Genomic DNA, 21972 nt, shown 5'->3' on the forward strand with positions numbered 1-21972 from the left:
AATAATATGCCTCTCACTGATTATTAAATAATTCTTTGAATATGAACAATCTAATGGTTTAGGACAGAAATGGATTCCTCCCGGTTGGAAGTACCCTAAGGAAAACATACCTGAAGTCCTTCTAGGAAGATTTCATGTCTAAAATTTTGGGGGGTCGACCATAAATGGGAACAGAATTTAATCATAACTTTGGTACTTTGACCTGTGTCTTTGGTTCAGACTGTACTTGAGGAAAGGAAGAGGGGAAACCAGAATCTGCAAAATCTACGATTCTCCTTGTCTTCCTGAAGCTGAAGCCATGTTTGCCATCAATGCAGACGGAGTGGGAGATGCCAAAGACTAAATCATTCATTTTTCCCTGTGATAAATCTTCAGTGCTACAGCCTAGTGGAGAGGACCGCTCCCTGAGGTTCTTCACAGGCCTCTTCCTGTTGTGACTGCCAGGAAAAGGCTTCCAGGAAAACAGCTATTGTATTGGCTTCTCTGATGGTGTAAACAGGAGACAGGTCTAGTTATAAACTGATCTGATCTGTTTATTCCTTCTAGAATGTAGTATTCTCTGATGATCCCTCGGTGTTCGGAGGGGGTGTTATGGAGTACTTTTGACATACTGCCTAGGGATTGACCCAGGGCTAATAGCTGTGTCCTAGACAGTCTTAAGTCTCCAAGAGAACTAAAACTAGGGAGACCTTTTCTCATTGAAGGCTGAAAAAAATGCCTGAGCTATGTGGCAAATGGAATAGGTCTCCTGCAGCTTTATTTTCTTTAGATGCAGTGCAGGACTGCCTGTAGTTACTTGCAGTGAATATGCTGTTTATAGGAGTTAGGTATAGGCTGACCATTGCAACATAAGGCCTCCATGATCTTTTTGGTGTTGGGTAGAGTGATCATTTTCTCTTGCTTTAACATTTAAAGGGGCAGCCCTGCGTGAGCTTACTGTCACTTAGCCCGATAAATGGCTGTGCCATGGCTTTCCTGTGACCTTTGTTTTTATCCTGTAAATCGTATGTTATAGAGTCTGGCACTTGCCCAGTTACTCTATTTCAAGGGTTTGAGATACTCCATTTCTTCCCCTTCAGACTTCTACTCAGAATGGGTTTTTAACCAGCCCTTAGAATTTCCAAAGGGCCGCTCAACTAGCATAAGGAGAGCTAGTGAAAATTCTCTGCTGTTACTTCTCTTGATCCTGCTTTATGTAGGGAGATAGTCACTTTAATGCAGCTTTGGTTTTAAAATTTTAGTTCCCTGACAGAGAATGGAGCACATTTCAGGCCTTCTGTTGTCTCTATACCACAGAGTAAAGATGGTATGGTATAATAAAGCCACAGAGACAGATTCTAGAGTGGAAGCTTGGTTCTTACATAAAGTATTTCAGTGACTTTTACCTAAAAATTTTTCTGTGTGTGTATGTGTGTGTGTGTGCAATAGCCTCTATGGTAGGAAACAATTATGGAAGTCTTAAGAGCTGATAAACACAGAAAAGGGATATATAATCACTTGTAGTCAAATTTGGTTTATTTCAAGTTTGTAACAAAATATATATTCCAGGCAACTCCTCAGATCATCATTTTACAGAGTCTCACAGGCTGTTGCGTCATGTTATGCCACCTGCTGTCACCCCCAAAGCTGCCAAAAGCCAAGTGGTCCAGCCCAGGAAACAGTTAGAATCCACATGCTAGGTGAGAGAAGGCCGTATCTGTGACCTGCCCTGGCCCGCCCTTGTACCCTGGTAGGCAGGTGTGATTTAGGGCTGTATACTTTGCTGTTAATATTAGTGAAAAATATTGGCAAGGACGGTTCTGTATTTTGTCCCTATAGCGCTTTGAAGTAGCCTTCAGTCCTCTAGTAGTCTTGATTTTTTAAGCATTCGCTTGAGGGAGAGAACAAAAACCCAGGCCTCAAGTACATCCCCAATTTCAGATTAGGTAAGGGATTAGAATAAATTAACCCGTGGACAACGGGCAAGAAAAACTGGGGCAACAGTAGCAGGTACCCGTCAAAACCCAAGAGTTCGGACCCTCCCTTAAACAGTCTTGCTCAGTTTCCTGATCTAAGCAGAGCCTAAAGACTTGATTTCTTTCCCCGTAAAGGCCATCAAAATCTGATTATTCTCCTAAAATTACTTCCAATTCTTCCAGGTCCTTCTGGAAAGCTGAGTCCTAAGGAGACAAAGAAAACAGGGCTAGAACCCAAAATCTGAGCCAACATTTCCCAAACCACTGATACCTGAGAAGAGGGTTCCTCTCTGAGCTCTTAGAACCTTTCCCCTACTTCCCCCGGGTAGCCGGGACCCTGTGAACTCTAGGTGAGATACATATGCAGGAGGAATGGAAGCCAGTGGTAGCAAAGCTCTTAAAATGACTACCTCCTTAGTGACGACTGGCAGCTCCAGGGCCAACTTCATCCACTCTCTAGCTTCCGTGTTTTTCCCCAGTTCTCTGTAGCACTGCGAAAAGCCAACAGTGAGCCCTGGGGAAAATACTACCACCAGCCTCTCATCCGTGCTGAAATGGGCAGGTGAGTTTACCTTGGAAATATAGACCCTCCCTGCTTTGGAATATCCTGGCTGTAGTTCTTCAACCTGAAAAAAGGAGAAGGGATTTCCAAACTCAAGTCAGGCCAAAAACTTTGGGAGTGGGTCTGGGAGTCTGTATTTTTATTTATTTATTTAAAACTTTTTTTTTTTTTTTTTTTTTTTAAATACACAAGCACTGGGTACAGTCAGAAGCGCGGGAGGGTGAGAGAATTCACCAGAGCCAGAGCGGGGAACAGAACAGGCAGAAGGACCGAAGTACACTGCTGAGGGGAGCAGCGGGCGGCAGGAGAGGTCTGTGCGCCATGTGGGACCCTCCTCCGGTGGACGGGGAGCAGCCGGGGATCGAACTGGTGCTGCAGAGGCTGCGGGCAGCCCCGCAACCCAGCGCTCAACCGCTGCGCCACCAGGGGAGGCCCTGGGAGTCTGTATTTTTAATGAAATTTCCAGGTGGTTCTCCCTTTCCCATAGAAGAGGCAAACAGAACATTTCCCCTTACAAGAACACCCTCTCTCCCTTGCCCAGCCAATAAAACCAGCCACATTTTGTCATGTTTGGCTGCTCGCCATCCTTCCCTAGTACCTTGAGGAAGCTCTGGAGTGCATCCTGCACGGTGGCGCTTAGAGGACTCTCAGACAAGGCTGTGGCGGTTTTTCTTTCCAGCCAGGTTAGGTGAGAAACCTGCCACCAAAGCGATGATGAAATATCTTTAAGACACTGACTAGTTGATACCAAGACAGGGCCAACCAGACCTGAGTCCAGTCACCAGTGATAGTCTATTGAGGAAGGGGCACTTGGGACCAGCCTGAGGACCTCACATGCCGGACACCTGGGGCCAGCCCCGAAATTCAGCGCACCTGGTAGTTCCATCTGCCAAGTAGAAAGTGAGTCATGGGGTTGTCCGGCTGCAGAGCGATGGCTTTGTCCACATGCTCCTGCGCGAGGAAGCAGACACACATCTCACACGGGGCTGGGAAGAGGGCGGTGTGTCCTAGCGACGACAGCAATCCCCTCTGCCGGGAGCTGGCACAGAGCAAGGGGGCTGGACTCTGCCAGCACAGGGACGGGGGGAGGCCTTTCCTCACCTTGAAGCTAAAGCCACTCAGGACACGCTTCTGGATGCCCTCATGCTCAGCCAGCTGACCGCAAAGCACCGCATACCTGAGGGCAAAAGCGGCAGCAAGCTCAGGACAAGGCCTGGGAACTGTCACTGCAAGGAAGTGCTTCCCGCCAGTGGCCTGTGCTGCCCCGTCCGCTGGAGCTGGAAGTGCTCCGTTGTCGGTCCCGCGCTCAGACCTGTGGGCCTCATTCATGTCCTTTAGCAAACACAGGGGTAGGTTAACCGTTCTCCAAAGCATACTAGGTTTAGAGGCGGAGTCCTCCATAGTAAATCTCTTAATATTAAGATCTCCGCCCAGATTCTCCCCACGAGTACAGCCACGGGTGTCGTAAAGGGTCACTCAGTGGCGAGTCCTGAGTACACTGCCTTTCTGGTCCCCTGGGTGGACACTGCTGAAAAATCTCAGCCTTAGAAGTACGTGGATGTTTCACTGGAACTTGTAAACATTTTCTAGGACAAACTGGAGTGGGATGGGATGCTCTAGAAATTTTTAAACCTGAGAGCCAGCAGAAGCGGAGGCAGAAAGACCCTCCCAGTCTCCGCCGCCGCGTGCCCTCTCACGGGAACCGAGCCCGCGAGCTCCCGCCTGCCTTCCAAAACGAAGGTCTCGGTGCTCCATTCTCCCCCCCACCCCACCCCCGCAGGAACAGGGCTGCTGCTTTGTAAGCTGGCTGACGGCTGCGTTTCCTGGGGGTGAGGTCATACATCCTTTCCTCATGCCAGCCAAGCAAAGAAGCCAGAGTCCACTACAAGCTGTGGGCTGCAGCTAGGGGAGACGGGGGCTTGTGCAGGGGAGGGGTGATGCCAATGAGCCCAGCCTCTCCAAGGAGCCAAGAACCCACAGGTTGTGTGGCTGGGTAGTTTTCTAAGAGCCATCCTCTTTCCCCAAGCCTCAGCAGAGAGAGTTAGTACTTCTTGCCCCACCCCAAGGCGCCTCCCAAAGAAAACTTCCCTGGGTTCCTGGCTGGGGGCTGGATGGAAAGAAAAGGCAGAGCGCCCTCTCCTGGCTCCCCCGGCAGAGCCGTCAGGACCGGGGCTGAGGAAGGGCGCGCCCAGACCCCACCGCCAGTCATTACCATTGGTGACAGTCAGCGCTCTCGTCCCCCTTCTCCAGAGCAGCCTCGGCAGCTTCTTTTCCTGCAAACAAAGGTGATCCAGAGTCAGTCGTTCCTCCCGAGCACACTGACGTGGAGAGGATGGGCTGACAGAACAGCTGCTGTAGTGCTCGCCCACCCCGACCGCCTGACCGGAACTTGATGACTGCAGAAAGCTGCTCGGGGATGACTATTTCTCTCTCTGTCCTCTGCTGCCCCGGCTAGTCTGCTGTACCAGTCCCCACCCTGGTGTCCAAGCATTTCAAAAAATGAAAAGACCCCAACTTCACAACAGGCCTTACGTGTGGGTAGGCTTCAGGGTGTCTGAAGCCCTCTGAGGCTGCAGGTACATGTGCATTTTACTAAGAGGGGCCACGGCTTTGGTCAAATTTTCAGAACGATCCCTGATCTAAAAATAATCATCATGGCTCAAGGCCAGCACGCTTCACAAGAGCCTTGACTTTCACTTAGTCTTACCCAAGTTTCCTAGGTGCCACGATGAACAGCAATCAAGGCCCACCCATGTGAACGCCTTGACAAGCGTTCGTTCCCTAGAGTGTGAAGGAACCTGCATCCCTCCAGAGGAGGACCGCCGCGTCTACACCGAGCACACTGCAGAATGGGCCTTCTCCCTCTGTTGAAGTGGAGAGGGGACTTGGAACATGGAAGAAATGGAACGAAATTAAAGTGCTGAGATGGTGGGCTGTCTCATTTGAAATGTTTCCTCAAACTCCAGGGTTAATGTGGTACAATGTACAACAAATAGGAGTACATTTTTAACATGGCCAGGGAGAGCCCGGTGTCCCCCTTTCTAAACAGAAGGACCACAGAGACCTGCCAACAAAAGACATTGTTCTCGGGGAGTTCTGTCCCCTTCAGAGCATCTCACTAGGAGAATACACAGCGCAGAATGAGACAGCTAGTTCCTGCTAAGCTGGACAGATGAACAGTGATGGCCTGGGAGCCCACAGCACGGCTGCCTTCTGGTGGTGGTCCAGCTTCTAGAGCTAGAATATAAAGAACTTCAGCTTTAGCAGGGATGGTCTTAGAAAGTGTCTTGAAGGGCCTCCCTGGGGGTGCAAGGGACACAATGACATCCCCTTAAGTCGCAGCAGTATGAGCTATCTGTAGCCACTGCAGCACAAGTTTGATCCCGGCCAGGGAGCTACCCACATGGCGCAGCAGACCTCTCCTGTCTCACCCACTGCTTCCCTCAGCAGTGTGTTTCAGTCAGTCTGCCTGTTCTGTTCCCCGCTCTGTCTCTGGTGAATCTTCTCACCCCCCCCACACACCTCTGGCCTGTACCCCAATTCTTGTATGCATAAATATTTTTTATTAAAAAAAAAGTGTCTTTAAGACACTCCAGCCATCTGGCCTCCAGCAGCAACAGACATCCGGGAACACTAAGCTGGGGAAACCGAACTGGACCAACACTGGCTGTGGCATCTCTGCCTTAAAAGACCGTGCTGCCGGCTGCTAGTGCTAATAGGTACACCAAGAGTCCAAAGCCGATCGGCTGATTTCATCTGAAATTTAGGAGGGAAAATAGAAACTGTTTTGAAAAGAAAAACTAAGTGCCACTTGTTACAACTTCCAGCAGTTTTTTGGTGTTTTTTTTTTTTTTTTTTTTGAAGACTTGTATCAAACATTCAACCCCATAGCCTGCTCTAGTTAGGGCAAGAGAATTCGACAATGTTTAGAGCAGTGACCTTGACATGCCGTCAGATTCTAGATTATTGGAGATTCAGTAATAGTTGCATGGTTCTGCTAATAAAAGTGGGGAAGGAGATGGATGTGCGCTTCATAGTTCTGTCAGCTCTGGGTAACAAGACCGGCGGTGCCGGGCTCAGACACATCACCTGTCCCAGAGACCAGTCTCTTGCAATCACCAGGACCGCGTGACGTCATGACAAACAAGGAGGAGCCCGTGCCTGGCCTAAGGCGGATGGACCTACCACCGGGGCACAGCGTCTGACAACAGGGGTGCTGTTGCTGAGTAGATCCCAAGGATTGCTCAGCCAAACTGCTGCTTCTAGGCGCTTGCCAAATACACCCCACTCACCCTATCCTCAGAACAGCTGCCCCACAGGCTCCATGACTGAAAACAGATTCTGCAGCAGCAAAATACCCCTTCACATTCCGGGGTCTGGGCCCCTCTGTGTGGCTGGGAATGAGAAGAATCACGCTAACGTGACATAACTACTCAAAAACGTGCACCTGCTAAGCCCCAAGCTCCGACAAGCTGCAGCCATCTCTGCCCTAAGGAGGAAGCCGAGGCCCCTTGGAGCCTGAGTGTGTCCCTAGTGAGATGAGCCGGAAGTGCCGCGACCTGTGTGGTTCTGCTGGACCCCGGCCGCTTCGCCCTGGGACAGCCACCTTCCCGGGCAGCCCTGGGCACTTACCCTCCTGGGCGTATGTCTTCTTCTCGCTCGCCTCCTCGCTGAGCTCGCACATGTCACTGTAGGCCCGAGCCAGGCGCCAGAGAAAGTCCTGCTGGCTTCCATGCTGCGGACCAAATAGAGCAAATGAGGCGCCCTTTCCTCAGCGGCAAGGAGTTGGGCCCCTGGCCTTCTCCCCTACTCCAGGTTTGTTTCCAAACCGCTGTTACAAAACAATCAGCCTTACGCACAGCCCCCCACTCCTGTGACCTCCCACATGCAGTTAACTGGCGACACATCTCCAGCCAACAGGTTGCACAACAGCGAGCGCCTGACACTGAGGAGGAAAAGGTCAATCCCAAGGCGCAGTGGAGGCAGAGCGGGCGCGAAGCCTTGCCGGCACAGGAAGAAAATGGAAATACCCAAAGCGGGAGGAGTCTAACTTTGGGGGCCTTTACACCTGGACAAACAAATTTTGGCTGTGAACCTAAGGAAAAGGGGTGGCATTCGATTGACACGCGCGCGTGCACACACGTCACTTGTGGTAGAAACTTGAAGCAGGGGCAGCAGCTTGGGCACTGCGTCAGGGGAGCTAGGAGAGGAACACAGCATTCCAGGCCTCCGGATGCCCTCCTGCAGTGAGAGGTGGGGTGGTTTTGCAGTCGGCGCTACAGGAGGCCTGTCTGCCATTGGAATAAGATGCGCCGCCCTGGGCGCCCAAGGCAGAACCACAACCATCTCCCCTCATTTCCCTTTCCAAGTCACCGTGCAGGTGAGTGACCACATCTAGCTGCCCGTGGGGCGGGGGACAGGCAGCTGGGGCCTTACCTCAAGCTTCTTGTTGAGCAGCAGCTGGAAGCCCTCCCGCTTGCTCTGCTCACTGCCCCGGTGCAGCTCGTCCGCCTGCCGAAGGAGGGGCAGCAGCACCTCCTCCAGGCCAGAGCAGCCTCCAGCCTCCAGGGCGGCAGGCACCTGGCTGGAAGCCACCTGCAGGTCCAGAGAATCCTTTCTCCCCATCTTCACAGTCTCACAGATCACTTCATCGTCCCCATCCTCACTCTCCCGGTCGGAGTCCCGCTCGTAGTCAGACTCGGCATTGGCTGTTGTGTAACTGGCGGAGAAGTGAAGTGACGGGGTCAAGGGAGGGGATAACTCGGCCTCAGAGCACCCACCCCCCGAAGTCTCGTGGCATTGTCCAAAGCACCAAGAAGGAACCATCCCCGCTGCTTATGAGCAGAATTAGTCCCCCGGAGAAAACTTCCTATGGGAACTGTGGCCTGGAAAAATAACCTGAGAGGCATGAGTGACCAACCCGGGCCATGTGAGCAACAGAGAACCCCTGCTTAGTTACCACCAAGTCTGCCAGAAAACATAAAAAAAGGCCTAGAGAGGTATGTATCAAAATGTTGCCAACAGAACTCAGAGTAGGGCCTCCCTGGGGGCGCAAGAGGTTAAGAGGAAACCTATGAAGCTATCCGCACTGCAGCACAAGTTCACTCCCCGGCCAGGGAGCTACCCACATGGCGCAGCAGACCTCTCCTGTCTCGCCCACCGCTCCCCTCAGCAGTGTATTTCAGTAGATCTGCCTGTTCTGCTCTCCGCTCTGTCTTTGGTGAATCCTCTCACCAGAGGATGCACCTCTGGCCTGTACCCCAGCTCTTGTATGCATAAATCAATCTTAAAAAAAAAAACCAAAAAAAAACTCAAGCAGATGAATTAAAGGTAATTTTTTCTGTCTTTTCTATTTGTGCTTTAGTGAGCAAAATTCTAAGAACTGCTCAAGATAAAAATGTAGGTGGGGCTGATCTGAACTAGACAACTCACCAGGCTAAGGACTTGGTAATCATTTCTGCTTATCAGCCAAAGGCACCTGCCAGAACCAACATGGGTGGGTGCCAGCCTCCGAGGCCATGGGCAGCCACATATCCACATTTTCTTTCTCAATGTGTACCTTTGTTCCAAGCTAACCTATGCCACAGCAGGAGGAACCTTTGGGAACTCACTGGTGTGGGTGTGGGGCACTTCGCAGCAGCTAGAGGCAGGAGAGGACGATGATGGTGGCCTCCACCAGCAGCTTATTAGGGTGTTTTCCCTGGTTGCCACATGAATCAGACCAAAACTGAGCAGAGAAGACTTCGTAGGCCAGAACCTTCTAGCAAAGAGCCCTTCAGGCTGAGTGAAGGTAAAGCAGGTGTATTATCAGAGCCAGAAGGTGCTGAGGCACAGGGATGGTCTTAGGATCACTTAGGGGAGACTTTCTCCATTCTGGAAGGAAAAGGGGTAGGATCCCTATGGCTGGAACAAAAGTGAGATGAGAAAAGCAACTACAAATAAATCCAAATGAAAATGTGCTAAAGTCAGCAGCTGAAAGTGCCATCTTCCTCACCCAGAAAGCCAGTGACCAGGAGGCAGGCTCTGAAGGCACCACCTGGGCACCCAGACCTGGTGCCCAATCTGTGCTGACTACTTTATAGAGGAGCTTCCACAGAGATCTACCAGGGGACCCCAGCAGCACTTAACTTCCTAATCTCACCCTGCCTTATAACCTTTCCCCTCTAGAACTTTAGAAAGTAAAGGGACAGGGCCTCCCCGGTGGCGCAGCGGTTGAGCGCTGGGTTGCAAAGCTGCCCGCAGCTTCTGCAGCGCTGGTTCCCTCCCCGGCTGCTCCCCGTCCACCAGAGGAGGGTCCCACATGGCGCGCAGACCTCTCCTGCCGCCCGCTGCTCCCCTCAGCAGTGTACTTCGGTCCTTCTGCCTGCTCTGCTCCCCGCTCTGGTGAATTCTCTCACCCTCCCGCGCTTCTGACTGTACCCAGTGCTTGCATAAATAAATAAATAAATCTTTAAAAATAAAAAAATAAACAGGTATCTCTCCCAGTCTTTTTTTAAAAAAAAAAAAGTAAAGGGACAGGGAAAAGTATGTTAACAGATTTCACGACCAACCTGTGTGGTGAGGAGCAAGACCATAAAGAGGTATGGCCTAGAGCTTCCAGCGATCCCTTCAGACAGTGACCCAAATGACAAAATCAAATCTCCACCAGTGCCCCACTCAGGCAAAATGGGTAACTGGATTGTCTGGGGTAGAAAGGCTCAGTTTTGTCATCCATTGAGGACAGAACTGTCTTGGCCAAGAGGGAGTTGAACTCTGGAGTCTCCCTGCTCTCAGGCCTCCAGAGCACGGGTGTTGGCACAGACTGCAGGGAGCTGAGCCAGGAGGACAGTCCTGCAGGGCTTAGGGTCTAAAAGCACTGGGGAGTTCAGTCAAGGAAAAGCCTGAGTGGTAGAGCCCTGGGAGGTGGGGAGGAGGCTGGGGTGACGCAGGTGCCTTTTACTGCACCTCGGCCCCACTGGAGGGGCTCTGCCTTACTCATCTGCCGCTCCCCTTGCCCTCAGCACGAGCAGAGAGCAAACGTGCCCCAACAACAGCCTGTGGGCTTCCAGGGTACTTTTGTCTGACATGCTCTGCCATTTTTTAGGTCAGGGACTGGCGGGGCCTTTGAAAAGGCCCTTTGGGTCTTTGTACTCGGGTAGAACCCACTGTCCCCATCAAGGACCCAAGACTCGATGCAGGACAGAGCGACTCTACTCTTTTTTTCTTTAAAGATATTTTTGCATAGAAGAACTGGGGGGTAGGCCAGAGGATTCACCAGAGACAGAGTGGGGAGTAGAACAGGCAGATGTACTGAAATACACTGCCGAGGGGAGCAGCGGGCGAGGCAGAAGGTCTGCTGCGCCGTGTGGGCCACCTCCCTGGCTGGGGATTGAACTCAGGCCGTCTCAGTGAGCCTTCGCAGTGGTAGCACTGAGACTTAACCCCTAGGCCACCTAAAGATATTCTGCAAGTCAGTGATCATTACTTCCTCTTAGCAATTAAATTTCTTTCAGCTCTTCCTAAGCCCTATTAGAGGGGTTCCTCTGAGACAATCAAGAGAGACAGGCCTGGGGCCTCCCTGGTGGCGCAGGCGATTGAGCACCACACTGTGAAACTGTCCCCAGCCTCTGCAGCGCAGGTTCAATCCCGGCCAGCCGCGAGGATCCCACATGGCGCGGCAGACCTCTCCTGTCTCGGCCGCTGCTCCCCTCAGCAGTGTATTTCAGTCAGTCTGCCTGTTCTGTTCCCCACTCTGTCTCTGGTGAATCCTCTCACCCTCCTGCACATCTGGCCTGTACCCCGGTTCTTGTATAAATAAATAAATGTTAAAAAAAAAAAAAAGATAGGCCTGGATCCTAACCCTACGAGACTTAGTGGTAGGGAAGATGAGAGCAACTTAAGTGAAGTGATGAATGCCTAAGGAGTGGCAATGAGGGTACAGGCAACCCTCCGTGGCTGGGAAGCCCAGAAGGCTCGCTAGGGCCGGCTGCATTCTGACGGGGAGGGAATAAAGCTGCGCGTGGGACAATGCTCAGGGAACCAGCTCACACACCCACTGGGGATTCTGGCTCTGCCACATTCACTTGACTCCCTGGGAGCTCTCCACCCCTCAGAGCAGCACTCCCCCAGGCCTGCATGCTCAAAGCCACCCCAGAGTGTGTGGTCTCTCAGAATCTCCTCTGACCTACATTGCACTGACCATTGCAGTAAGAATTACCCACTGTGGCCGCTGGCCCAGATAGCAGCCAGCTACACCCGTCTTGCACCACATGTCACAGGATCAGTCATGGGCCGAGTCTGCTGAAATTTTATTTAAAGGTTTTTTTTTTTATAATTTTTTTTAAGATTTACTTATTTATACCAGCACTGGGTACAGTCGGAAGTGCGGGAGGGTGAGAGAATTCACCAGAGCCAGAGCGGGGAGCAGAGCAGGCAGACTGACGAAGTACCCTGCTGAGGGGAGCAGCGGGCGGCAGGAGAGGTTTGCGCGCCATGTGGGACCCTCGCCTGGCAGCCGGGGATCGAACCGGCGCTGCAGCAGCTTTGCAGCCCAGCGCTCAACTGCTGCGCCACCGGGGAGGCCCCCTCTGCTGAAACTCTTAACTGAAGAAGCACCTTCCTACTGCCCTGCTGCCCTCCCACACAGGCTGCTGGGAGGCTTGCCCTGTTCCCTTTATGGTCTTGGGAGTCCCAGTGACACCCCAAACAGTGATGCACCCACAGGTTTCCCTGGTTAACCTCTGGCTCTCAGTGGCCACAAATGTATACAACTTCCTAAAATCATCATGAAGAACCCCGAGTTCTACATCCTGATCTTGAGCAGAGCCGTAACTACTCTTCTGTTCCACCCTCTTACAAAGTTCAAGTGATAATTCTCCACCCAAGTGACCCACTACTTTAGCCTTTTCAATCCAGGTGTGTCAATACTATCATAATTTCATTTCTGCCCCCTCCTCTAACATAGCCCTCCAGAAGCGTATGTTGGCCAGAGGTTATTAGGCAAATTGAATAGAAAGGGCCACTTCTGGGCCTCCCAGGTGGCGCGAGGGGTTAAGATGCAACCTGTGAAGCTATCCACAGCCTCTGCTGCATGAGTTCAAGCCCCGGCCAGGGAGCTACCCACATGGCACAGCAGACCTCTCCTGACTCGCCTGCTGCTCCCATCAGCAGTGTCAGTCGATCTGAATCCTCTCACCACACACCTCTGGCCTGTACCCCAGTTCTTTTTTTTTTCTTTTTTAAAGATTTATTTATGCATACAAGAACGGGGTTACAGGCCAGAGGTGCGGGGGTGAGAGGATTCACCAGAGACAGAGTGGGGAACAGAACAGGCAGACTGACTGAAATACACTGCTGAGGGGAGCAGCAGGCGAGACAGGAGAGGTCTGCTGCGCCATGTGGGTAGCTCCCTGGCCAGCCAGGGATTGAACTTGTGCTGCGATGGCTGCAGTTAGCTCCAGAGGTTGCATCTTAACCCCTTGCACCACCAGGGAGGCCCTGTACCCCAGTTCTTGTATGCATAAATAAATCTTTAAACAAAAAAAAAGGAAAAAAAAAGGGCCACTTCTACTAGTCCTTGAGAATACAGACAACAGGGGTCAGGTGACCCATACAACAGCAGTCATTAGCGGGGTACTAAAGCCTCACCAAGACTTGTTTCAAGAGGCACCTTGGTGACAATGAAATCCAGACAACAGCAGTGACAGGGAAAGCATAAAACATTTTCTCAAAATCAAATGAGGGGCCTCCCTGGTGACACAAAGGGTTAAGCACAGCACTATGAAGCTCTCCGCAGCCTCTGCAGCACGAGTTTGATCCCCTGGTCAGGGAGCTACCCACATGGCGCAGCAGACCTCTCCTGTCTCACCCGCTGCTCCCCTCAGCAGTGTATTTCAGTCAGTCTGCCTGTTCTGTTCCCCACTCTGTCTCTGGTGAATCATCTCACCCCCCCCCAATCTCTGGCCTGTACCCCAGCTCTTATATGTATAAATAAATAAATCTTACCAAAAAAAAAAAATTGAGGAGAGGGAGGAGAATACAATGGCCCAGACAAGAAAACAAGGCTAACAGTCTTGAGTAAGATGTACGGAATAAACTGCAGCACAACGTGCAGGTCTTCTGCGCAGTGAGCTGGGGTAGCGCTCAGCCAACGAGAAGAACACCCAAGGCACGCTGGCGCCATCTTCCTGAAAAAGCCCTTTGTGCCCTGAGAAGCAGGCCCTGCCTCATCCAAGGCTCTCTCACATCCCTGCTGATGAGCCACCCTGTCAGGAGAGGGGGACCAAGCATGCATGTCGTGGCTGAAGAGTCCTGGGCATGGCATCAAACCCCACCAGGCCTCACGTCTCCATCTGAGGAACAGGAAGAACAGCAACACTACCTCCCAGAATCCTTATGAGAATTAAGTGAGAAAATACCTCTAAAGTGCTCACACACCCCCCAAAGAAAAAATTAAGTTAAAAAATAAAGTGCTCACAAAGTGTCTGTCGCAGAGGAATAGACAGTAGTTTCACCAGGCGTCTGGGTGCAAGCAGGACGGTGCTGCAAGGATGACCCTGAATGGCTGGTTTTAACTCCTCGTGTCCATGTGCATCTTTATAGATGCATCACCTGACCTGACAGAACCCCTGTCTGTTCTCTGAACCAACTTTCCCCTTGAGGAGAAAGGTCAGGCGCGGCCACCAAGGACAGGTCAGTTTCTAGACCTCACACCGGCCCCCAGACGACCGAGCAGGGCGGACAAAGGCAGATGCATCGGGCACCACGACAGTTACTGACTCAGACTCCAGCCTTCGGATCAAAGTTTCCACATGGAAAAGGTAGCCAAAACGTAAACAAAAATAAAAAGGTTGCCGAATGGCACTCATGGCTTAACATCAAACCGCCGCTCCCGCAGATGTTCACCCGCAGATGTTCACCGCGCAACCCCAGCGCCCCAACAGCGACCCCGCCCTGGCCTGAGGCTGCGCGAGCTGCGGGCGCCCCTGCCGGAAGGGCACTCGGCCTGGCTCTCACTCGATGAGACAAAGCCCTAACGCTACACCTACAAAGTCCTTGGACAGGGAAAGCGCCGCCCTACGGCCTCCGGGCAGGCGGCGACCAGGCAACACTGGCGTCTGGGTGCTCCCCGGCGGACGGGTTCTCTGGGGCGGCTGCTCCGTATTTTATTTCATTCACACGCGCACTTTCCTCCAAAAATTGATTACAGCTGCTTGGTCTGAATTTCCCATTTTTTACAAAACATCATCTGCTGGAGAACGACGTTTCCAGGAGACTCACCCGCCTTCGCTCTCGGCGTCTGTGAGCGCGGCTCCCGACGCGGCCGTGAAGTACACGGAGCTGGAGCCGGTGGAGTCGCTCCTCTCCCGGGCAAACGGGAACCTTCGTCGCCGCGCCACTCTCTGGTTCTCTTCCAAATGGGATCTGAAAAGCAGGCCCCTTTCTAGGCCCCATCCAGCCTGTCGCCTCCTCCCCGGGAGGAAGCCTCTTACACCACTCTTCACTAAAGGGCCAAGAGCAGAGCAAACCCTGCGTGCCCCCCGGGAAAGCACGAAGGGCAGCTCCCCGCCCGGCCGCACAGCAGACACGGTGCGCCAGCGCAGAGTGTTTCAGCTGCTACAACAGACCGCAGGGGCCAGACCCAGAAAGGATGTGTGCAAGCCAGGAACCAAGCAGATGACTTCCCCCCAAACAAGGTGAGAAGTTGTGGAAAAAGAAATAAAAAAGGCTTCTTCCTTAGCAACAGACAGCAGAGGCCAGGACACACCTCGGCTGTAAAGGCTAGAGGCAGGGAAGTGGGGCGGGCAGCGAACAAGGCAGCAAAGGAGACTGGTACTCACCGAACCTCCCCAACAATCTCCCCAGCCAGCCCCTGCAGGCTGCTCCGCAGCTCCTCCACCTCCCGCCGCAGGGCCACCAGACTGGTCAGCACAAAGTCCAGGCGGTCCAGCACCTCCTCCTGCCCTGCTCGTGGAAGGCTGGGCAGCACCGCAGCATCTCCAGCCTCACCTGGGATTGCCCGCAATGGCCTCACTGAAAGGAGGACAGGAGACAGCGATGCCCATGGCATGTATGACGAAAGGATCTGGGACCTAGAAGTCAGGAACGCTTGCTTCTCTTTGGAGCTCAATTTACAGACAAGATCCTTGCGGTTCAGACAATGTACCCTCACAACTAGGTCCTGATAACAAGCCCTGGCAAACTATCAAAGTTCCAATCTCTAAATAAGAACCCTCTGTTTCAAGAACCTTCCATGGCAGACCATGTAAAATGCTTGCGAGAGTGTGCTGCCCTACTCGAGTGAAGAAAACCTACCACCTGACTGTATGAGCCCAAATCCCAGGTGGTCATCAATACCAGCCACGGCAAAACGAAAAGTGAGCTCCTCAAGTTCTGACCTCATTTCACAAAGAACAGCAGAGAAAAGTCAGCTCCTCTCAACAACTTCATTTCGTCTCATCAGAGCAAGGCCAACAGAATAGGGGCCGTTGCTGAGGTAACAGCTACACTAGAGAAAACCCATCCTGCCCCCCTTGAAAAAACATCACTACCAAGCCCTGAGCAGAGCGCTGGGTAAATTCCAATGGCCAAATGCCAGTAAACAGGTAACTGCCTCAGAGAATGAGGTGGAACTGTGAAACAACAGGAAAGAAACAAGGAGGGAGGATCCAGAGTCCAGGCATAAATGCATTAAGGCCAGATTACAAAACACACCCAGTAACGTTCAGAAACGGTGAGCAACAAAGATCCCTGGGGGCATGGCCCTTTTCTCCCAAGCTCGGCGGAAGACAGCTGCTGAGAAGTTACAGATGAGCAAGCACAAGGAAAAGGCAGGAGCGACAAGCACGCTTGCAGGTGACCACTGGGTTCTAAAATGCTGACGGTCGACATCCAAGGCAATGATGACTTTGCCAATCCATCCGGCATCGGTCATCGGAGAAACAGGCATTTCTAATCAACCCGAGCGAGGGTCCGCACGCTCCTCGCATACCAACTTCAGGGGCGTGATCTGAACCAGCTGCAGGTGCTTTGCTCAAGTGCGTTCACGTGAAAGGTTTGCAAAGCTGAAAGCGCTGCCCACTTCAGCCATGGCTGGCTCCCCACCGTGTGCAGCTTCCACTGCAGTAAGTGCAGTCCCAGCTCCTGGTATGGAAGTCCCTGGTCTAGGTGGCCAGGCCCAATCCTGCCACTTACTTGCTCTAGGACAACCTCCCGAAAGTTACACAATCTTTTTGAATTTCAGTTTCCTCATAAGGGGGATTAAAAGCAAAAAGGAGTAGATAACCTCCAAGGCCCCTTCTAGTATGTACATCTCAAGACTCTGAATCCCTGCAAGATCATTCTTTTTGCCTTCCCTTGGCCTCGTCCTCTACTCAAAGCATCGCACCCACACTGCACAGGTGGCGTCAGTACATGGACACCACACTTGTGGCCGCAACTGAAAGTGAAAGATAAATTTTTTTTCACCCTCTTCTTTCCTGGGATTATAGGGGAAAAGAGTAGTTTCAGGGGCTGTAAACGCCGCGAGGGACCCCAGGCCCAGCCTCCCTGTGGTCTCAAGTGACAGGCTCCTTACCCTGGTGCTCCGGCTCCGAAGTCTGCGCGTAACCCAGGGAGTTGGGCAGGCTCTGGCCATGATGCCGGGTCCGTTTCCACCGCTGGCTGTAAAGGGCACACAGGAATCCCAGGCCCGAGGCGGTGCCCAGCAACAGTCCCAGCCCCGCGCGGGCGCCGCCAAAGGCCCCCAGCCTAGGCATGCCGCACCTGCAGAGCCCGCGCGGGCCGGAGGCGAAGGGAGGGGTGTGAGAGATTCGTGAGTCCAGTCCACGCACCCCTAAGGCCGAACCCCTGAAGACAGCTCACTTCCTCAGACCCTGGGCTCCCGACTACCCTCATCCCCATCCGTACCCTAAAATCTTCCGCCCGCCCACAGCGCCTGGACGCCGCGCCGCTCGCCCGCGCGGGACGCCGCCTGCCTTCCCTCCACACGCCCCCCGTCCTGACCGGTTTGGGGCTCCAGCTCCTTCCCGCGCCTCAGGACGCTGCGAGCAGGCCCGCCGTCCTCGCGGCCAGCGCCCGGCCTCCCCGCGCCCCGGGAGCGCGCCCGGGAGCGAGAGGAGGCGAATTCCGACCCTCACCTTGCTGCTCTCCACCATGGCAGCGGCGGCGCCGCCTCACGCTGTCAATGACCGTGACGTCACTAAGCGACGCCATCAGCCACGCGCGCCGTTGTTAAGAAGGCGCGATGAGATGACCACACGAAGCTCCGCCTCCGCCGCCCGTTTTCCCCGAGGGGTGGGGCCGGGGGCGCGGGGGCGGGGTCACGCGAGAGGGGCCCGGAGACCCGCGCACGGGAGCGGGGAGAGGGGGGAGGGAAGCGGGGGCGTTCCTTGGCCCGGATGCTGAGCCGGAGCCCCCAGAGGCCGGCGGCCGAGGCGCCTTTCCCTGCAGTCGGCCCTGCTGTCCCGGGACAGCAGCTCAGCACGCCCGCGCCCTGACCTGCGGGTCTCCTGTTGCTTCTGCTTAAACGACTCAGTCTCCTAACTGCGAAGTGCCGTCCCCGGTGCGCAGCGCTGTCATGGCGCGTTCTTGGTCTCGACTGAATAGTTTATAAATTTTTTCAAGCCATTTACTACATTTATAGCGCTGTTTTCAGTTCAAATTAGTTAGAACAGATAAATTGCTGGTTATCCACAAGAGATCCCTGAGTACTGCTAGCCCTTGAAAATTCATAAAGTATACCCCAGCATTAAAAGAACAAAACAACAAGAACAAAAAAAAAAAAAACGGTGGACTTGGTGGACTAGGGGTTCCTCCCTGGTGGACTAGGGGTTAAGTCTCAGGGCTGTCACCACTGCCTCCTAAGTTAGATCCCAGCCAGGGAGCTACCCACATGGCGCAGCAGACCTCTCCCGTCTCATCCATTGCTCCCCTTAGTAGTGTATTTCACTAAATCTGCCTGCTCTGCTCCCCACTCTGGTGACATTCTCCTCTCTCTCTCTCTCTCTCTTACACACACATCCCCCCAAAATCCCCCCACCTCTGGCCTAGACCCCAGCTCTTCTATGCAAAAACAAAATCTTTTTTAAAAATTTAAAGCTTATACTCTTACTAATTGAACTAAGTGTTATAAACTTCTCCATTTCCAGAATGTAAATAAAATTCATTCATCTAATAAAAATTTTTAACATTTGAGTGAGATTGATCTCTGCTTGAAGTGGTTCAGATACCACTCGGGTTGGTTGGTTGGTTGGTTTTTTTATGCATACAACAATTGGGGTATAGGCCAGAGGTGCCTGGAATGAGAGGACTCACCAACAGAACAGGGAGAATGGAGTAGGAAACAGAACAATTACTGAAATATACTGCTGAGGGGAGCAGTGGCAGACACAGGAGAGATCTGCTATGCCATGCAGGTCAGCTCCCAGGCACTTTGGAGCTCAAGCTGCAGTGTCTGGTGATAGCTTGATAGTGCTGAGACTTTAATCCCTGCACCACCAGGGAGGCCCTGGTTTGGTTTTCTTTTTTAATCTCTGTTCATTAGTTTTGCGGTTCCCACCATGGCCTATAGATTCTTTTATGATTTCATTTTGCTCTTTTGATTTCATGCAATTGCTTGTAATTTTAGAAATAAAGAGATGTGGCTTTATGGATTATGGTTCTAATTTTATCAGCATTTCTAAAGAGTTAACATTTAGATTAGTGACAGCGGATATAGATCTAGATTAGTCCTCTCAAATCCTCATCTAGATATTTACCTTTTGTATTATTTGTTTTATTTTTATCATATAAGAGTACAATTGCTGTAAATGTACATTGCAAAGAATAATTTAGGTTCTCCCTGGTATCCAGAGAGCTCACCCATTTGGCAGAGCAGACCTCTCCTGTCTCACCCGCAGCTCCCCTCAGCAGTGTATTTGTTCCCCACTCTCTCTAGTAAATCCTCTCACCTCGCCCCCTCCCCCACACACCTCTGGCCTGTACCCCAGTTCTTGTATGCATAAATAAATAAATATTTTTTTAAAAAAGAATAATTTTAGGGCCTCCCCTGGTGGCGCAGCGGTTCAGCGCTGGGTTGCGAGGCTGCCCTCAGCCTCTGCAGTGCCAGTTTGATCCCCGGCCACCAGCGAGGGTCACACACACACACACAAAAAAAAGAATAATTTTAAAGCAATGAAGTACCCACTTAAAAAACAGAATTTCAGGCCTCCCCGGTGGCGCAGCGGTTGAGCGCTGGGTTGCGAAGCTGCCCGCGGCCTCTGCGGGGCTGGTTCGATCCCCGGCTGCTCCCCGGCCACCGGAGGAGGGTCCCACATGGCGCGCAGACCCCTCCTGCCGCCCGCTGCTCCCCTCAGCAGTGTACTTCAGTCCTTCTGCCTGCTCTGCTCCCCGCTTTGGCTCTGGTGAATTCTCTCACCCTCCCGCTCTTCTGACTGTGCCCAGTGCATGTATAAACAAAAAACAAACAAACAAATAAATAAAACATGCCTCTATAAAAAAAAAAAAAAAAAAAAAACAGAATTTCACCAGCAGCTCCTACTGACTTTTAAAATTCAGTTCAGGGGAGTTGCAATTGTATGGGGAATATAAAAATAAAATCTATTATTTAAAAAAAAAATAATAAAATAAAAAAATAAAATAAAATAAAATTCAGTTCAATTAGTACCTGTTGAGATACACTAAGAGATAAACTATGATTGTCTTGCTGGTGAAGAAAATGTTTTAAATATAATTTTCTGTATTTTTTCCATGTTTTCTGAAATAAGCATATATTTTTTATGTAATTAAAAATGTTGACTTTGTTTTGGAGGGAATGAAAATTCATTTCCTCTGGGAAACCTTCCCAAACGCCACCTTGGAGTTCATCTTTTATCTTGAGCTGCTCCCGATGCTTAGTTACTTCTCTTACACTTGGTTCTATGATTATTTGCTTTTTAGTCTACCTACCCCATTGGACTTCTCACGCTTCCAGGGCGGGGTTCGTGCCGATGCATCTCCACAGGCCCTGTGCCTAGCACAGCTCTAATGCAGAGGACATCTCTGAAAACAGAATAGAGGGAGAAGAAAAGAATGGATGACCAAGATCCAGGCCTTGCCATGATGAAAGGCTGAGCTGTAGAACAATTCTCTTTTTACAAGGGAGAGACATGTGCCAGATAAACTGATTGTGGCAAAACCAGATGGGCAGACAGAGCGGGGGAATTCATTTCCCTCTGGATATTAAAGATGTTATCTGGTGGGCATGCAGCTGCCAGGGTAATCAGCGGTGGGGTAGGCGATTCAGGATGGCGTGCACTCTTAGGCTGCATCTGCAGTCCCATTCTGCAAATGTAATAAAGCCCTGACAGCCTGGCTACCAGCACTTCCCTCCTGCCTCCTGCCCACGCCTCCACCCACCCCCTCAGCCCAAGAGAGGAGAGCAGAGCAGACCCCAAACCCCTGTCCTGCTTTCTGCCCAGAATGTGAACGCCTCATCTGCTTGGCTCTTCCAAGGGAGGTGACATAGTCAAATGGCATGGATGGTGGCCTCCCCTCTTGTGTCTAATCACTAAGGCACTTGATACTTTAAAAAAATCATGCTTTAAAATTGTTCTAATTAAATATTTAATGGTTACGGGCTTACCTGATGGCACAAGGGGTTAAGCACAGCACTATGAAGCTGATTGCAGCCTCCGTAGCATGAGTTCAATCCCCGGCCGGCCAGGGAGCAACGCACATGGCACAGCAGACCTCTCCTGTCTCTCCCGCTGCTCCCCTCAGCAGTGTATTTCAGTAGCTCTGCCTGCTCTGTACCCCACTCTGTCTCTGATGAATCCTCTTACCTCCCCCCCAACCACTGTGCCTCTAGCCTGCACCCCAGCTCTTGCATGCATAAATCGTTAAAAGATAAATATTTAATGGCTACAAAAGAATACCTATAACACATATATAAAGACTAAAAAGTTATAACCCTTTGCATCCGCATCCTAGTATAAGAACAAAAACATCACTTTTGCCTTTAAAGACCTCCGCATGTCCCAACCCACCCTATCCCTTCCCTTCTCAGAGGTAACCACTCCTCTGAATATGCATTTACCGTCCCTGACTTTTCTTTATAAACACGTATGTTTATAGGCGGAGAGTGATACCTACCGGAATGCCGGTCAGTCTTAGAGTCCCCTCCGCCAATAAAAGGAAACAGTTTGAGGACAAGGGGAGAATGAGCAAGGGTCAGTATGTCCACTCTTTGTATTCCGGTTCACTCCAGCCAGCCTGCTTCCTCTGGTGGTCAGCAATTCTGATGTTATCTTTGCAGGGAGGCTCTTTGCCCTTGGAATGTAAAAGAACAGGGTTTAGTAGGCCCTGGGGGAACTTATCTGGTGAGACACAGATATATATTTTGTTGCATCATGTCCCCCACTCTTCCAGTTCTACGCGAGAACAGGGTGTTGTAATCCTGTGGCTAGTGCCTGTTAAACTGGGCTGTAGTTGGGAATT

The 21972-nt window shown here is 51.7% G+C and overlaps 2 protein-coding genes across 5 annotated transcripts in view; one reads left to right on the forward strand and one right to left on the reverse strand.

The window, feature by feature from the left end:
• The window catches only part of RAD51 (RAD51 recombinase), a 36235-nt gene extending 34322 nt beyond the window's left edge, over positions 1-1913 (forward strand). For 3 of the 4 annotated variants that reach the window (XM_037502225.2, XM_037502223.2, XM_037502224.2), the window contains exon 10: positions 220-1910. In XM_037502225.2, the coding sequence (XP_037358122.1) occupies positions 220-343 (124 nt within the window). In that variant the 3' untranslated portion in view covers positions 344-1910. Of the gene's footprint in view, positions 1-219 lie in introns of all 4 variants that reach the window. The other variant, XM_037502227.2, reaches the window with a different exon arrangement.
• Positions 1474-17661, reverse strand: RMDN3 (regulator of microtubule dynamics 3). Its single transcript, XM_037502222.1, has 13 exons — positions 17634-17661; positions 17072-17259; positions 15336-15528; positions 14776-14919; positions 7954-8236; positions 7150-7252; positions 4730-4790; positions 3619-3694; positions 3391-3468; positions 3116-3214; positions 2528-2581; positions 2366-2446; positions 1474-2159 (listed from the first exon to the last, which is right to left on the reverse strand). The coding sequence occupies exons 2-13, from the start codon at positions 17250-17252 to the stop codon at positions 2106-2108; spliced, it is 1407 nt and encodes a 468-aa protein (XP_037358119.1). The 5' UTR covers positions 17253-17259; positions 17634-17661; the 3' UTR covers positions 1474-2105.
• Positions 17662-21972: the final 4311 nt, after the last annotated feature.

Source organism: Talpa occidentalis, unplaced genomic scaffold, assembly GCF_014898055.3.
Source record: "Talpa occidentalis isolate TD23 unplaced genomic scaffold, MPIMG_talOcc4v2.1 talOcc4.11, whole genome shotgun sequence".
NCBI classification, from domain to species: Eukaryota; Metazoa; Chordata; class Mammalia; order Eulipotyphla; family Talpidae; genus Talpa; species Talpa occidentalis.

Coding starts and splice junctions, on each gene's coding strand:
- RMDN3 (XM_037502222.1), bottom strand. CDS start 17,252: ATGCCTAGGCTGGGGGCCTTTGGCGGCGCCCGCGCGGGGCTGGGACTG. Junction 3,469..3,618: donor TGAGTGGCTTTAGCTTCAAG/GTGAGGAAAGGC, acceptor TTCCTCGCGCAG/GAGCATGTGGACAAAGCCAT. Junction 3,215..3,390: donor TTGGCAGATGGAACTACCAG/GTGCGCTGAATT, acceptor CTTTGGTGGCAG/GTTTCTCACCTAACCTGGCT.